The following is an 18,724-nucleotide window of genomic DNA, read 5'->3' as shown; positions in this document are numbered from 1 at the left end:
CCTTACAAGGACACAGAATCTTTCATATGAATGTGTGAGTATAGGCTTTGTCCCTACACTCCTTTCATATCGGTTGTGAAAATGGCGTGTGTATATAGAATGTTCTGATCATTCATTCTGAATTAAAGTAAAATCTAAAAGGTTTATTAAGTATTTGAAATTGTGACCTGGTTAAGCCACGGCTATATGTTTAGTTTCCCACCAAAGGTCTCAGATTAGAGTCCTCGCTCCCTGTGTGTGAAATGTTGAAAGACTCAATATGACATATATGATGATGATCCAAGAGGTATGGAGGTGTCAGGGAGTCCAAAGAAGGTCAGGTGATTTGTGTTGTGATTGCTACAAGCTACAGGTGCAGCTCAATTAATTAGAATGGTCTTCCCCATGTTGTGTGGCCTACTGAACCAGACTGAGGGACAATTTAAAGGCTCAGGAAACCTCAGCAGGTGATTTGAGTTAATGAGCTGATTAGAGTGTGACACTGTGAGGCTACAGTATTGAACTTTAAAATTTTATGAGATACTGAGTTTGAGTTTGGGGTTATCATGAGCTGTAAGCCATAATCATCAAAGTTAAAACAAATAAAGGCTTGAAATATTTCACTTTGTGTGTAATGAATCTATAATATATGAGAGTTTCACTTTTTGAATTGAATTCCTGAAATAAATGAACTTTTCGCTGATATTGTAATTCGTTGAGCTGCACCTGCAATGTGTGGTGTGTATGAGGCCTTAGAATACATTTGATCAACACACCAAAAGAAGAGAACACTCACTTAGACAAATAAAGATCAGACTCAGACTCTGACCAGCACATTTCCAGCTTTTCCAGCCTTCCTCATGTCTAGGCCTGGATCAACACTTGCAGTCAGATGATCTTTGACGAAGAATTATACATATACTATATATGATCTGCTATCCAAAATGCTTTTAGATGAGATGGCAAACATTTTAAAGTTAACCAGATTGAATTTATGGAAGCCAAAATGATCTACTCATACTGTTAGAGAGAAGACAGGATGCCAAAGTCTGTGTCATTTTCCCACATTTTCTCTCTTCTTTGGTGTTAAAACTGTACCCCACATGACGATAAACAACATCTAGGTCATGCGATTTAACCCAATGATCTCATGTGCGTCAGCCTCTGTGGAAATATCCTCAACGCCTCCCGGAGCCGTGAACTTCCTGTTCACACCATCGCACCATCTACCCGTCGGCCTTCGTCAGCGTACAGTGATGGCACGAGCTCTGTCTTCACGATGGCGGCAAAGTTTTCACACGTCCATTTTAAATTCCACGTTGGCAGCGCTGCTTCTTCAGTGTCATCAGTCATGTTCATATCTGGCTGATGAAAAATAGGAGGGAACTCAGGAGGAGGAGGAGGAGGAGGAGGAGGAGGAGGGGTGCATGACCCAAACACTCCACAAGGAATATATTAAAAGTGCACCAGCAGAGAATGAACAAAAAGTATTTCTGATGTTGCCGAGTTTGTCATTGATGCTTGTGTCTAGGTCAATGCTGAAAAAGAGATTTCCACTCTCAGCGGGGCTACCTGCAACTAGCCGGGGGTAACGAAAATACGAGGGGGGAGGAAGAGGAGGCGAGAGAGTGAGAGAGAGAGAGAGAGAGAGAGAGAGAGAGAGAGAGAGAGCTGCGTCTCTTTGTTGTTTACCTTGAACGTGAGATGGAGGACAGGTTTGGCATGTGGAACCATTTTCCCTCAGCCTTAATGACGCCTAATTTCATGGCAAATAAACGAAACAACGCTGCCTTTGAATCTGGCCCCATTTACGAAATGGCGCAGACAAAATCACATTCTTTTCCAGTCGTGCGTCTGAGCTCAAATGGAGCCGTAACTTCTGTATCTCTCCATCGACCTGTGAGTGCACATGCTTTTTTGTGATGCTGTGCCTTTGTTTTTCATGTTTTACAGTCTGTGTGTGTGTGTGTGTGTGTGTGTGTGTGCAGTCTCCTGGCCCTTCACTGCTTTTGTCTGACTGAAATGACTTTATTGGTAGATTTCCACTATAGAAAATCTTTCTCTCTCTGTTGTTCTCTGGTGTGCTGCTTTTGTGGGGTCTTCTCTGGGGTCCTGAGTGAAGTTGGATTAGCTGCTCATCAAGGGATTAAGACCCCTCCAGCATTTAAATAGTTGTGGTTAGAGCAATGCTTCTCAATGCTGCTGCTTGTTGGCACTACATAATATTACATTAGTCTCTGCAGCAACCACACCTGGTAAGCTTGAATCAGGCGCATTTACTGAGCTGGAGCACTCAGATGCATGTGCAAGAAGCTTGATAAGATCAGATGGACCTTCGCAAACCCTTAATTCATTTTAAGGGTCAGTTTACGTGTCTGTCATTCATTGGTCGGACATAATGCAGTCCCGTCTGCCTTCACGGACAGCGTTCCCGCTCTGGTGCTCCAACCAAACAAAGTTGTCAAATGCTGCTTGACATGAAAGCCTGTAAAGGCTCCAGAGGGGGTAAACGCACCCGGGTGCCATTGAAATGATGCAGGTGTGAAAGCAACCTAATCCCCTAATGAAGTCAGGAGTGTTTAATTTCTTTGCAGCTAATTTCATTGTAGAGCGTCAGTGAGGCAAACTCCGAAGGTTAAACTCAAGAGATTAGATCATTTGAACAAACTCTGAAGGGCAGCTCTTCTTTCATCATGCTTCTTTCAGACTTTTCCATCAAACATGAGCTTTATATCTATATGAGTTTTATATGGAGTTTATTTAAATTTCTGGAGTACATAGGACCTGCACTTTGTGTTGTGACCTCTAAAAACCTGCAATAAAACCAATTTTCCTGCAAACCAGTTTGTTATTGAATGTATGTAAATATAGCAGAGTTGTACTTTATCTACACGAGATCGAGATCTGGTTATGTGCAGTAAGGAAACATATTCTCAGTCAAACCTTATTTCCCAAGGAGCCACTGGAGCACAGTTGAGGAAAAACATCTGAAACAAAATAACTTTCCTCTACGGGTATGTAACAGCATACAGTGTTTTGTGCTAATATTTATATATTAATGTAATTCTTCATCAGATGGTATGCTCTCTGTGTTTTATCTACCATAGTAAATCTGACAAGTCTTCAACAACTCTTCCATACTGTTTAGCAGTGTATTCTACAGCTGGAGGAAGATTCATTCTCACTATTGCTCCACATTGCTCTTTACTGTTTGGATTCTATTCTATGTGATGTAATGCAAAAGCAATTTTGTATAAACACACTTTATGTTTAAGAGATGCTATTGATGGAAATGTACAGCAACAGTACGACATGCGTGATAGTTCACACACCACACAAGGAGTTATGATGTTTTTACATTGGCCTATTCTCTATAAATCACTGAGGACTAGCCAGAGGGAATCATAAACACACTGGACCCTCGTCTCCTTTGAATCACCCTATAAAATGCTATCGAACATTCAAATATCATGACCCATACCAACATATTTCCCTCATGATCGGACATCATGGGCTGACATGTCAAAACAGCTCAGAGACTCCTCTCAACAACCAGGGCCTTCCCGTCACCCTCTAATCCAGCAATTAGAGAAAAGGCCAGAGAGATGGAACAGATGTTCCATAAATGGGAATGGCAGAGGGAGTCCTGGGTGCCGATGGTATTCCTAATCTCTCTATGGAGGACCAGGGAGAGGAAGAGATCAACCACTGTGATGCAGCACAGTCTGGGGTCAGAAAGCTCTGCTTGTAATGCTGGGACTGGGATCCTGGACTGGGAGAGACACTTTGAAAGGAGACAAAATGTGTCAGTGTTTAGTGAGGCTCAAAAACAACAGAGTGTGAACACAACCGACCCACTTTTACTTTTTATCCCACCCTACATCTATCTGCACACCTTGACCCCTCCACAGTCTTGCACATGCGTTGCATGTGCAAGACGTTTGTCGACGAACAACGGACAGAATTACAAACCAGGAGAATCAGTGTTTCTGACTGCAAATTAAAAAAGCAAAACATTTATAGTCTCCATCAAATCCTGAGGATTCCAGGATTCCTCTGCTTCCTCACTCTCTTACTGTGGACTTTTTACTGGAATTTGCTGGTTTCCATTTGTAGGTAGTGAGAACCAACCTGAGGCAACCACAAGGAAAGCTCTGAAAGGCAATAAATCAATAAGGACTCTTCTCCATGAACACTTTCACATTACACAGGGCTGTTCAAAGTTTTCAAAAATATTGATAATTTGCAAGATAAGAATGTAATATTGACCATCAGTAACTTCTACAAATGTCGTATTGCCTCACTGAATCCATTTCCAACTATTTTTAAAGTTTAATATGTAAGTGCTGTTGGATGTGGGTCTCATACAGTGGAGTTTGTTCTACTGGTGCAGACGGTGTAAAACCAATTTTTATGATCTGTGTTCAAAAACTTCATGGTTAAAAGTTCAGTCCAACAGTTTGACATGGAGCAGCTTTCATTGGGTGAGTCACGTTGTTTTGTGTTGAAAGTTCTGGTGTTGTGAATCAGGACAGCAGCACTAAGCTGAACAAGACGGGTAGTAGATGTTAAAGATGAATTCATATCACAGTAGGAAAATGTTGGTGGGTTAAAGTTTGAATAAAAACACGATTTTATATTTGATCCAAATATGACATTGGATGCGTGGTTATTGGGGGGTCAACTTGGCCTACTATTACAAGATTGCAGCAAAATCAACAGACATTTCACTAAATACAGGTTAGGGTAGGCCATCTTCATTCGTGAAGGCACACCCATGCACACTGAATGATTGTGGAAAAGTACAACACTCATTTATTGTTTACTATTTTATGTGTGAGGGTTGGAACAAAGACATGTTCACAAACCTCAGCATTATGAACAGGTATCAAGTTATTTTTAAATATATTTACACTAAATTATTCTTTTCTATTTATTATTTATTGTCCTCCCTCATTATACGGGAGATACATACTTGTCTAAGAGCTAAAACCCTCCCTTGCTTCCGCCAATATAGACTACTCTGAGTAGCGAAACTCCCAGGCTGAAAATTAATCTCACGCCTACCCTATTCCTCATGTTTATGTCATTATTCTTTTATTCCTTTTTTTCTGTTATCATGTACAACTATCCTCCTCCCCCTCACTACCTGCTGCACCCCCAGTCCTGCTGCCACCACAACTCCCCCAATGGAAAACACAAGACATGATTGACACTTGTGGTAGCGATTCCCCTTGTGGTGAATGGTATTTGTTGGAGAAGGCGCTATACAGAATGCTATTGACAGTATATAGAGTCTAAAAAAAAGTATTTTTTTAAAGTTACGTATCGCAACTTTAAGTGCCACCACTTGTCCCATATACTTAATATCCATCCAATATTTTTGCACAAACATGGAAACGCATATAACAGAGCTTTCACAACTACAACCAATTGTTAAGCGTGTGAGTGACACATGAGAGGAGTCCCACAGTCAGGGGCATCCACAACCTAAGCAGCAAACAAACCTATGTTGGTCAGTAAACTTTCATCAGGTCTATTCCTGCTCGCTGGGACCGCAGCTCTCCAAGGAGCGCTGAAAACCGGATTGTTTTACACACACCTGTTCCTGAACGTCACTTGGCTACACGCCTGTCTCATAGGGACTGCAGTTAATCGCTGATTTGGCACACTTACAGTGACAACATACCAAGGTCCAGTTTCAGGAACTGAGTACACACACACACACACACACACACACACACACACACACACACACACATACACACACACACCAATACTCCCGTGCTTAAACACTCTCACACATAGAAAGACACACAGCAATGCCAAAGACCTTTGACCCATGCAAATGGAAGCAGGCACACTTTTAGAGATTCGTTCACACTCAAACATTAAATGACTATCACATTAACAGCAGCACACAGGTCAGCGGCCTCATCTCATGCAGCCATCTTTGATTTCCCTCCCACGGTTTACTCACCAAAATAACTTTTCCACTTTAAAGTTGTGTTTTGAAGTCACTGAAACCTGCAATTATTTTCGGTTCTCTGAAAAAAAAAGGCAGTTTGTGTATACTGGAACCGTTGACGCTTTGTGGCTTTAACTGAATAGGAAACAATTAAGAGCCTTTTGGCAGCACATGAAGCCAGACGACGATAAAAATGGCTGAGCTTTTCAGCAGGGGTGAGGCCTCTCAGCTCGGCCTGTATAGAGTCAAGAGGAATCACACGAAAATTCTGCATTCCAGACTCTGGATCCACGCTGCTTTCTTCCTTTTTCATCTTCAATGCAGATGTTCACGACTTACAGACACACACGTTGACACAAAAGTGCCTCAAGATTCTAAAATGCCTTCCTTGCCCAATTAACAGTGCATCCTAACTCCCAATCGAGCTGTAAATATCACGATAAATATCACTCTTGTCTGTGTGATGATGTGTGTTACTATGCTATTGTTATAAACAACATCAAATTCCTCATCTTGTCAGAGGGGGGAGGACATAGCGTCCACACAAGATCTACACACAATTTCTTTACATGAACTATCACTTCAGTTAACAGTGTGAAGGCTGAACGCAAAAATGAAAATAAGTTTCTGTGCATATGTTCGGGAAAGGAATTTTGGTATAGTAGCTCAGTCCGGGAGAAAACTGATCTTGTAATTCCTCGCCTGTGATTAGTTGTGTTAAGTTTAAACCATAGCATCGAAAAACAATGAAAACATGAAACTGATTCTTTAAATGTACACAATGTTCATTTTAGTGCAGGAACTGTAGTTTCCAAACCATTTTTTTAGTAAGGTAGACCTGTGCCGATTGGACAGACGGAGGCAGACACCTTGTCTTGCCATGTGAATTGCTCATAACACAACGTGGCTCAGAGGTAGAAGAAAAAACAATAAAACCAACCTGATAATGATCTAAATAGTCGCATGATGCAATCAGCATATATCTACATTTCAGCTTTGGCTCCTGCTCCTCTGGTAGGCTGGGTGAGAGGTGGTGTAAAGGTCAGATTGATTTACTAAAGCCATGGGGAGCGTGGTTAGCAGAGAGGGGAGCTAGGCGGAGAAATGAGGAGAAAAGAGAAGGAGAAAAAGGGGGAATGGAAAGCAATGAGAAGGAGGAGGGGTGGCAGGAAAGCGTCCACCAGCGCAAACACCTCTGAAACAGAAACATCCATTTAGCAGCGAAAACAAGCCCCCCTCACAAGACCTCCGTGAATAGGCCACTTCAGCTGGCCGAGGAAGTTCCAACGAGGGGCAGGATGTTCCCCTCAGGACGCACTTGAGACGGGCTGAGGGCCAGAGGCTTGAATACATAGACCCCCCCCCCACCCCCACACTCTCTCTCCTGCTCGCTCTTTCTGTCTCCCTCGCCCTCTGTCACTGTCCAGCATTGCCCTCCCACCCATGTTGAGAGGCTTCAGTACCCCAAAGAACCCTCCATCACCCTCTGCCTGCTCCTTCCCCCTGCGTAGCAGCCGTGCACCGAGCTGCAGCCAGCGAGACAGCGGTGGAGGGCGTGTAACCATACTATGCAACAAAGACGGAGGGGTGACAGCCTTCTGTGATTAAAGAGCACTTAAGATGCTACGAGAGGCTAATTTTTTCACTGTGTGACAGAATCAACAGGAACTGGGACAGAACTCTGTGCTGTGTGCATTTCCTGCTTCAAGTTAAAGTAGAATTCTGCTGCCTTCCCCTCATTGTGCTATCTTCAGGACTCCACTTGAGTCATGTTATTTAAACATTACGCAAGAATAAATGATCAGTTTCACATCCTTACTTGCCAGACGTCGTCGTCTGCTCTTACAGTGAAAATCCCTTACCTCTCCTTCTGTCTCACAATGGCTGAAGGACACCATTTTTTTCCTTAAACATGGAGAAAATATATAATGCAGAGGGACACTGATGTTATATCATAAATGTCAAGCATTTTCATCTTACTTCACAGATCTACAGGTTATGAGATAATCATATTAGTCACACTGATGTCATTTGAGTCTCCATGGTTACATTGTACGGGGGCGGCAGTAGCTCAGTCCATAGGGATTCAGCTTGGAAACCGGAGGGTCGCCAGTTTGAGTCCCGTATGGACCAAGTAAGCAGACTGGTAGCTGGTGAGTTGCCAGTTTGCCTCCAGAGCACTGCCGAGGTGCACGTGAGCAAGGCACCGAACCCCCAACTGCTCTATGGGCGCCATATAATGGCTGCCCTGCACCCCCTCAAGATAAATTGAAAAAAAATTGAAATAAATTTCAATTGTGCGTTGTAAGTCGCATTGGATAAAAGCGTCTGCTAAATGACTGACTGTAATGAAAAAATTAAGTATGTAGACTTGAAGTCCATCAGTTGTTGCAAATCTTGGTGTGAATTATCACTGTTTATACATAGCAAAAAGACAGATGTGGGAGGGTTAAACCCCGTCCAAACACCGGGTAAACGAACACAATGATGTGTGCACTTTGCGGATTTTTGGTTTCATTCATTATCATAAACTCTCAAACTTCTCATTTGTTCACTAGGAATCACAAAGTCTCTTTCTGGGTTTTTGTGTTTTGTTTTCACGTATGCACTCTCAATGACAGACAATGTTGACAGCAAATGCTATTATATCATGTTTATTGAAAACCTTTTTTGACAGCATAGTTTGTCAGGCACGAGAGACAGACAGACAGACATACACAGAAAGGGAGAGAGGGAGAGAGAGAGAGAGAGAGAGAGAGAGAGAGAGAGAGAGAGAGAGAGAGAGAGAGAGAGAGAGAGAGAGAGAGTTTTATCCCAGTGGGAGATGTTTGCCAAGGGGTTGTTGTGGTGGAATGTTACAGAGGGTTTATCCTGATCAAAACAGGTACATCACAACAAACAAGGTATGAAAGACATTTAAAAATAACAATGTGTTCCTAACGGTTAGCTCTGCCATTCTATATTAGATACAAATACAAGAGGGAGAAAAATAAATTAAGTCTGTTGTAAAAATCAAAAGGAAAATGTCTTGAGAGTGTGTTGTTGTGAAATCCTGATGTGGAACGCAAAATGAAAATACTGTAAAATTTTTGTCCAAACAAGAAATAACTCACACAGCTACACAAAACTACTAAATCAATTCAAACTATAAATTAATCTGGACTAATTAAACATGAGGTTAGAATGTGTGAGAAAGGGGAAATGTGAGAAAAATAAACAAACCTATGAGGGACAGAGGCTGAGGTGAAACCTGACCATTACAACCAGGGAGAGACGATGCTATAATAAGAAATGTGTGTATCTTTTAATATTTCTGGAAGCACAGGCATGTACAGAATAAATAAAAGCAGGGAACTGTGAGATACTCCCTGGTGAACTGGTGGCACTTAAAGAAACATGTTTAACTCTCTTAGAAAGGATTTGTCTTCTAGGACAGCACACATGTCTTGCATGCATTTAGACCAAATGAGACACTTAAACTAAACTTTTAGTACCAATGTAGCACTTAACCCTGTTCAGTCATTTTTTCATTTTATTTTGTTTTTCTGTCGTCTAAAATTCCTGATTTCAGCAATATAAAACAAAAACTTTGGATTGATTCAATTTTTTTTTTAGATTTTATACTTTTTAAAAAACAACAACAACCAAGGCTCAGCTAACGAGATGGTCATAGCATTCAAATTAAAATAACGACATACGAAAACAATATTTTTCTTTTCAGAATTTATCAACTGTTTCATTTAGGTGTCACATTTTTCAGCAAACTGATACATCTGTCTCATCATTGTTTTTAATACAACAAAATGAGACACGTAGAAAAAAAGACAAAATTAAAACCTTAACTGTAAATGTAGAATCCTTTGCTGTCAAAATTCTAGCACTTAAAAATCACTGGATGTCTGTGTTTTTGACATATTTCCGGATACACCACAGCTGTTTACATAGTGAGACTGTAGGTGTTTGTTTTCCAAAATAAGAACATGTGGCGAAAAAAGAGAGAGAGAGAGAGAGAGAGAGAGGACATCAACTGGAAAACAACAACAGCTAAAAGGGGCATGAACATAAAATAAAGATAAATTAAGCCTGATGGGAAAAGCCTGATGGGGGAGTTTAATATCTAGTAAAAGGACTACTCTACATCATCATCTTCTTCATTTTCTGGCTCTTTAATGAAAAAAACAACAACACTGAAAGCAGATAGCAGTGAATAAAAATACTCTCACCATAGGGAAAGCTTTTACCCAGCATGGAAGAATAAATAAAAGAAAAAAAACACCATCAATTTCATCCGATCCATCCAAACATTACAGAAGTGCCTTTTTGTCTGTCTGGTTCACTAAAAAAAGAGGGAAAAAATTCACAGGGTGTTAACTTTGACCCTCTGTTTGTACTTTTTAATGTACTTATACGATTATACATTCAAAACATGATCAAAATGAATTGAATCTCATTGTTTCGCTAAATTATTCCAGGCACTTCATAGATTCGAGCCAAAACTGTACTGAAAACAGAAAATTACAAATAAAAGTACTACAAATGCATTCTGCCTGTGCTAGACTTTGTGTAACATTTCACTTTACAAAGGCCTTTTTCTGTGTATGAACCAATGCTTAAGTACCATTAGTATTAAGTAATTCAACTTCTAAGGTAGTATAGCAACAGGAATAAGTACATACTGCACTTACATTTCCTTATTAAGTACATTATTATTGGGGACATTTCTTTAAGTACTTATACAGTCTTTTTTAATTAAAATATATCTCTAAGGGTTAACACGGTTCATATGGTGGAATCAGGCCGTCGCATAGTCAAATGTCTCCGGTAGCAGCGAGTGAATCAGGTTTCTGAACCTTCAATGCCACGTCAACTTTCCCTTTGTGTGACTTTTTGTTAAATAGACTCTGTAAACATTTCAACCCTTTAAGGCCCCAGTATACTTCAGAAGATGAGAAGGAACCAAAGATTGGGACATGGTGCACTGCATCGTCCTTGTCCTATGTCTCCACACCATTACCATCACCCCCACATGTAAGAGTGTGTGTGAGGGTAACACAGCCCCACCTACACAGTGGTCTAGACTGTGTGACCCCTAACTTTGACCTCTGCCCACTGGCTTCTTATCAGCCACACAGTCAGCCATGGGATATCTGGACCAATTACAGCCAGTGGATGGTAACATAAATATACCCAAAGGTGTAAATACTATATAGTGTACTTATCAATATAGTTTGAAACGGAAAAAGGTTTGCGATCGCCACTTTGTACTATTCAGCGAAAACATTGATAATAACTATTTAGTGCACATTTGGGACACAGCTTAAGTTAACACAAAGATCAACAGAAGCAGCTGAATGGCAGTATGTTGAGCCTTGTAAGACGTCTTCTAGCCGTGAACACTTTCCTCCATCTGAAGTACACTGGGGCCTTTTTTTTGTTTTTGGGGTCAGCTGAAGAAGTGACTGCATAAAAAAAGGGGGCGATATCATTTGGCAATCTCCTGATCCCTCAATGCACATTTAACCTCCAAAGCATTTCCGCCCACCTACATTCTTCAGTGCATTTGGTTCAGAGATCTGGAGAACACGGCAAAATGGAATTTAAGACTAATTTGGCACTTTTTCCCTCAGCAAACTAAGCTTGGAGAAGAATCCCACACCTCTGAAACGCACACACATACATAATACAGGCTTCAGAGTCTCCTTTAACTAACTGATATATATATATATATATATATATATATATGACTATATATATATATATATACCTTTTTTTGCTATGTGATCTGTATGTCACATAACATGCCTTCATTTCAGTATTAATACTAGAGAGCAGCGATAAAATCTTGAGCGTCTGGGCTGGTTTTTAGTAGAACTCAAGCACAAAAAAAGACATAAAAGCCTCAGTTTGGACTTTAAGCCTTTAAGCTGAAGTTCTTATGGGGGTAGAAGTTAGGAGTCTTGCTCAAAGGCACTTTGACATGGCATGCAGCTGATATTAGCATTGACCCTGTGTCCTTTCTGTTACCATATAAAAGCCTAAAGCTTTCAGAGAGACCTTTACAAAAGAGAAGTACTCAACAAAATGCTTTAACACTTAAAATTAAAGAGCCATTGGTGATGCACTTTTCATTTCTGGGCCCATTTGGTTGGAATATTGGCTAAACAAAGAGAATGTGATGTAATGCTGATGTATTTCCAGCGACATCAACAGTAATAGAATCTGAATCAGGCTTTTCCAAGGGATTCAATAAACCTAAAAACAGGGTAGTAAGATCTAGGTCCTGATGCTGCATTCAAGTGGTGTTAGAAATTGTGAAATACCAATTTTTACAACTTGGAAATGGCAATCGAACAGGCGACAATGTCATATTTACAAGCTGTAAACTTGGGATTGATCCTTCATGACTTTACTAGTTGTGAAAACAATGAGCCTCCATGATAAGGCCAGTCAAGGACCATCAACTAACATCAAATACACCAGATGCATGAATTTCTCTGAAGGCTACAGATAGATCTTCATATGTCTCTGAGTGCTTAAGTCATACTAAAAAGCTTCAGTGTCGCAAAGCGCTGCTGTTTCTTGCCCAGCAAGAGTTAATCGTTGCTTTGATATTGCAAACGTTCGCGTTTCAAACCGCGTTATGAACTCCACAAAAAACTTTTCGACTCCCTCGATTTTACAGCCCAGCGAGTTCTCCTCACGGCAACCGAATCACACTCACTATAAAACCTCATCTTAGCATCTGTCATACATTCTTTCTCTACTGTAAACAAGCAAAAACGATGGATCAAAAACCAGAGAAGTTAAAATCTGCCAGTTGTGAAAATAACGTCGCAGTTCTGTTGTAAAATAAGTTACAAAAATTGAAATAAAAATCTTTGCGTACAGTACTAAACTCCTAAACTAGATCTTTCAAACTTAAGAACCACATGTTAAGTCTATAAATATCTTTACAAATATACACGTTAATTATTCAAATAAACCTTTTTGTATCACTTTAAACGATTAAATGTTTTACAAGTTCATGACAGTGTCTTCTAGATTGCAATGCTTCCATCCTAAAACAATACTTTAGAAAATGTAATTTTTTGTCTTTTAAGTACATGGCTGAGGACAGCAATATGATACATATTTGCATTTATATATTTACAATAAAACTTTTTTCTAGATACATATAAAAACCCCTCCACGCCTGACTTATTACAGAATGGCCCTGAAACACTGAAACTTCACCTGACGCTGGATGAAGAATTTGTTCCATGATTATCACAAAACAGCTTGTTTGGGATGCTAAAACGTGAACATGGCCGATAAACTCTCGAGTCTGCGCTCATGTCATCCTCTCTGTTGTTAAAGAGCTTTTGTCTGCTGACAAGAGAGACACTTGTTGACCAATAGTTTTGGAAGAACGAGTCACTTCATCGAGTTGATTCTGACTTTGCTGGTGTCGCGTTAAGCGGAATTTCTTGTAGATCGCTAGCGTTCACTGCGACCTAAGGGCTCCGTGTAGAGGAGAGGAGAACACGTGAGGTCCTTGCCTACTTAGAAAAAAAATGCCCTAAATGACCGACCAGTCACTCACCAATGCCCTTCATTGCCTCCTGTGTCGTGTCTCAGGAGGTTCATCCCAGTAGGCACGGAATGGTTTGACCCCGCAGATTGTCCGTAACAAAAGACTGGCCCGAGTACAAAAATATAATTTCATTTTGAGAACAAGAAGAACACAAATATGGTTCAATGGCAAAAAGATAATCCTTCAATGCTTAAAGAGTTTCTTGGTGAAGAAGAAAAACTCATTCAAACCAAGAGTTTAAGACGAATCGAAGCGCTGGAGCACTGTGGAAGTATTGCATGTGGAGTCGTTTGAGTTGTCACTGAGAGGAGGTGATTATTAGCAAAACACTGGAGCGGGGGGGGGGGCTCTGATTTTATGTCCTAATCACCCCATTTGTGGGCAGCTGTTTGGGAAGACAGGGCTCGTCAGGTAGCGGGTCGTGGGCGAACACAGAGTCGTCTCCTGAGGAGCAGGTGCTGTTGGAGTCCTGACAGGTGGGCGAGTACTGCTCGAAGGGCACCGACAGGTCCAGGTACTCCTGTCAGAGAGAGGGTCAGAGCTTAACCTGGGGCGTCACATTAAATACCTCCAAATACGGCTGAAGACAGGTAGTCAAACCATTAGCTTTAAACTTTCCCCTTAACATGCAACAGAGATGGTAAATCAGTGGAAAAGAGAAAAGGAATCCAAATGTTTGTTACTTCTGTTATCTTTGTATGGCTAAACATCAGCTAATCTTGGTGATTGGTGAATTACATCACAGCTGGAGATGAGCATCTGAATTGTAAACGCGACACATGACTTCCATGTGTAAGTTGTCTTTGCATGTGCATGATTACAAACAAGAACAATTTCCGTGCTGATTTCAGCATCCAGAGTTTGTAACAGCTTGGCTACTTTCCAGCGTTTGTACTTTGTCGATGGACTCCAGCTGTACAGTGAGACTTACATCGGTGGAGGTCATTGATAAAACCCGGTCGTGATCTTCCACCAGCTGTCTGAAGGTCGGCCTCTGAGATGGCACAGCATGCCAGCACTCCCTCATGATCATGTACCTGAAAAGCAGAGTTCACTTAACACATGTTTGTGCATAAAAGTTGATAAAGTCCTCAGTCCGCTGCCTCCTGCTGACCCTGAGGTCGGGTATCTGCAGCCCACACACTCATCTTGACTGTTAAATGTATTACACGTTATTCATAGAGCAAATTCAGTGTTTTGATTGTTACAGCGGTAGTGCAGGGCTTATTTTTTTCAGTTCTTATTTTAGAAAATCCCGGTAAAATCAATAAATAATAGGATTGATAAAAAACACAAGGAAACTGAATATAAAGACACCATTTTCCACGTTTGTGTAGCTGTGAGGGTCCATGTGACCTAAATTCCATCAGCTGCTTATGTTAGCAGCTGTCTGCTCAGATGTCTGAGCAGACTTTATAACGGCGCCCAGATTTTGCGATTGTGCAGACTACATGCATGTGTGCACATATGCAGACGCCCGTGTGTGGTACAGGACGTACAGAACCACATGTGCATCTGCTGCCTCTATATACTGTATATCCATTTTGGGTTAAAATCCAGTCTTTAAGTCTTTTGCAATTATCTCTAAATACAACAATACTTCTACTCTGAGTGTATGAAATGTTATACAGCAGGAACAATATTTCATGTGTGTATTATATATAATGCATTACCATCCATCCTGTAATAATATGATAAGCAGCGTTAAAATGAATGAAACCTACAGCTCATGGGTGCAGTTGGCAGGTTTGTCCATCCGATGTCCCTCCTTCAGCAGTTTAAAGAGCTCTTCTACTGGGATTCCTGGGTATGGAGAACCTCCCAAGGTGAAGATCTCCCATAGCAACACGCCATAGGACCACCTAAATACATGCACACAGATGAAGGACATAGAGATCAGAGGTCAAATGCAGTGACGCCTGAGGTTCCCGTTCCTCTCATACAATAATCAATCAGAGTGAGGAAATATTGATTTTTGATAATGTGTTCCTGCACCCAATTTAGCAATTCATTTGACATTCCTGTCAACCGGGACAATTGGTCAATATGTGTAAAAACGTTTCCCTCAAGCCAGAAATGGGCCAAGTGACCGCACAAACCCATCAGCCATGAAATGTGCTGCACAGAGAGGAAGTTAACTTAGCGTTGTCTATGATCAGGAGAGAAGAGCACTTCATCTTCTGAACATTTAAATCCATTTTGAGGCTATTTTGTACACGCACAAATAGTAAAAAACTACACTGTGTATATGTCAGTGTTGTTGGGTGGTAGAGGAGCCTTTACATCTGCTCTTTTATTCCTACGGTCTTTCAGCAAACACAGAAAACTTCTAAACTCTCTGTGCTCAAAGCTTTGGATTCCCCTTTCTTTCTCTCTCACTCTGAGTGAACTGGTCCATTGTTAACAAATGGCAAAAAAAGTAGGGGAAGGTAATCAGATAATGGGCGGTCCATTAACCCAGTGTACTATTGTTGGGCCATTCATCTGCTGAATCAGAATCGGCCTCCTCCTCCTCCCACTGCTGCGCTCAGCAGGCTTAATCTAATTATCCACGCTCTCTGGTCCAGAGAGCGGAAAACAGCAGCTACTGACCGCCCAGGCTCGTCCACTGTCCAAGCACACAGAGAGGGGAGGAGAGGACGGGAAGAGAAACATGATAGAGGGAAAGGGCGGGATGTAGAGATTTCGATTTGAAGACGATGTTAACAGGGCACAGAGCCAGCAAGTTTGACCCCAAAATACCAGCAACGCCTGGTTCTATGTCTTCAAATCCCACTCTAGCATTATCTAAATATTACTGAATCACGCATCACACTGACTGTGACCTTCCTCCTCATTATCACACTGTCAGCTCTTATTGCTGCAGGTGTCATGAAACATTAAGTGTTTACATCTTGATTGCCTCCTCTTATTAAGCGCCTAATAGCGTGTGAATACAGCTGGTAGTGGAATATAAACAGCTTGTGTCTTTGGCCCACTGTTTTTCTGCTCATTCTGCAGATTCCCCAGGTCGTGTCCCAGTGGCCTCCTCCCGAACTGATCTGACCCGGAGAACCGGCTTTGTTCGTGTCCGACACATGATAATGAGTTAGTAAGTGAGCTGATGTCAGGTATATTGTGCTTGTCTACAGCTCTACACTCACATAAATATTAATTCTATATCGTTATAAGCCTCACTTGTGGAGGGTGTAGGGAGGTTTCCACTCCTGGTTTCAATGTGTGTACATGTGATATGCATGAATTGAAATGTTAACTGTGCTCACATGTGTTTCTTGCATGGGAGATTTGGCATCAATTGTTGCTGCTTGCAGTAAAAAACTTGCTGGTGCTTGGGTGGATTTGCTGAGTTTATTTGGGTGTTTTAATTGTTCCAGTCCTGCTTTGTGTGATATATTTTGTTGTAAACCATCACAGGTCAAAAGTCAAAGTCCCCTGGGTGTGGGAGAGTAAACTGGCCCGCTGAGTGACTACTGTATAAAAAGGGAGGTGGGGTGGGTTGACTGTGTAATCCAGACCTGCTGAAATAACAGAGCAGTCTGATTCTCCTCTCAGCCCATTCCCAGTCTAGTGTAATCACGCGGCGAGCCAGTGTTGACAGGGGCCCGTGTTTGACTTGGATGGCTGTGCAGAGGGACAGAGTGTCTGGCTGTAGCCGGTGGGGGGCGAGGGGGGCATTTGGGAATGATTTGAGGGTGTTTGAGGGTGCCGTTACTGCGAGACGGATTGACTTTGTGACCTCCCTACTCAAACTCCCCTTTCTTCTCCCGATCAAGGACAACACCGGAGCAATCGGGGCCAATCTGAGGTTGTGAAAGGTGAGTTTGTCGCTGCGGCCCTACTCTGTTGAATTGTTCTGTAAAATCCCCCTGAGGGAACACCTTGTTACACCCAATGGCTCCTCTTATCGCCCTTGTTGTAGGGAGGCGTGGATACACACTGATAAAACAACAGTAAGATGTTGGGGCACAGCTCCCTTTATGTCTCTCTGATGTCGTGTGGGGAGATTAAAGAACAAACACAATGAGGAATGCAGAAACCTCTGATATGCGAGGAACTCTGGATTATCAAGCGAGCACAGATGACAGAGAGCAGGAGATACTTGGGAGTCGGAGGGAACGCTGTGATTCCGCATTCACACGCACAGCGCCGGTTTTGATGCTAACGCGGCGAGTCAGAAGATTTCAACACCCAGATTCCTCTGCTGTACAGCACCTCCACATGAGTGGACAGTAGGCATGTGACCGCTAGTCTGTGCAAACTCACACATCGCTCTGGTGCGTGTAGACCCGGTCGAACAGAGCCTCAGGAGCCATCCATTTCACGGGCAGACGACCCTGCAACAACAGAGGCAAAACAGAACCGCTTGGGTTAGCAGAACCATTCTGTATTGGACCAGACACCAAAACATGTACTGGCAATACAATCTACATGAAAGGAAAATTAATTTTCCCCCACTCGTAAGTCACACACAATTTGAAAGTGGTAAGTGTTTCTCATGTTTTTGGTGTGTTATCTAAGCAGTCGTAGTCATCCTAAAAACTTTGTCGTATCATAAGCATTGAGGTATTTTGTCACAAATATCATGCATTTGATTTCAGAAATATCGCTTTACCTCACCTTTACATACAAACATGACAAAAGATGAAACCGGTCTGATTCTGATGCGGTCGTACCATCACAACACTTCATATTAATACTTACAGTGATACATAGCTACATTTCTGAACCTTGTGAACACTGATAGAGTGAGACTCACGTTTGTGGTCTTTTTGTAGTAGTCTATATTGTGCACGTCTCTCGCGAGACCGAAGTCGGCAATCTTCATAACGTTGTCCTCTGTTACGAGGACGTTCCTGGCTGCCAGATCTCTGTGGATACACTGGGGGGAAAAAAGAACAAAAACATCAAAACACGCAGCCAACATAATGCATTATGGGTGTTTCCCTCACCCACACAGATGTGAGCTGTCACAAACAGCCGAGATGAAGGACACAGACAAGGACACGCTGAAAACTTTCATTCACTATGAAATGAAACATGTGTGCCTGCTTATCGATGTCAAACCCAAAACTAAATCTGTAATTCCATTAAATGAAGCAGAAAAAACATGTATATTTACAGTTTCTTTTGAAGGAGTTTTCAAAATGCTATTTACTACTTTAAACAGACAGACAGTCGGGCGTCCCTTAGATGTCATACAGTCT

The 18,724-nt window shown here is 41.7% G+C and overlaps 1 protein-coding gene across 5 annotated transcripts in view; it reads right to left on the bottom strand.

Annotated features, from left to right (window-relative positions):
• Window positions 1-8,585: 8,585 nt before the first annotated feature.
• Window positions 8,586-18,724, bottom strand: part of fgfr3 (fibroblast growth factor receptor 3) — a 68,161-nt gene continuing 58,022 nt past the window's right edge. For all 5 annotated transcript variants that reach the window (XM_076146668.1, XM_076146667.1, XM_076146669.1 and 2 more), the window contains exons 14-18: window positions 18,277-18,399; window positions 17,784-17,854; window positions 15,245-15,382; window positions 14,452-14,557; window positions 8,586-14,040 (exon numbers count right to left, since the gene is read on the bottom strand). In XM_076146668.1, the coding sequence (XP_076002783.1) occupies window positions 13,876-14,040; window positions 14,452-14,557; window positions 15,245-15,382; window positions 17,784-17,854; window positions 18,277-18,399 (603 nt within the window). In that variant the 3' untranslated portion in view covers window positions 8,586-13,875. The remainder of the gene's footprint in view (window positions 14,041-14,451; window positions 14,558-15,244; window positions 15,383-17,783; window positions 17,855-18,276; window positions 18,400-18,724) is intronic.

This window comes from Genypterus blacodes, unplaced genomic scaffold (assembly GCF_046128005.1).
Source record: "Genypterus blacodes isolate CSIRO-AG114 ecotype Tasmania unplaced genomic scaffold, CSIRO-AGI_Gbla_v1 ptg000033l_1, whole genome shotgun sequence".
NCBI classification, from domain to species: domain Eukaryota; kingdom Metazoa; phylum Chordata; class Actinopteri; order Ophidiiformes; family Ophidiidae; genus Genypterus; species Genypterus blacodes.
This window is presented reverse-complemented; position numbering and strand designations above follow the sequence as displayed.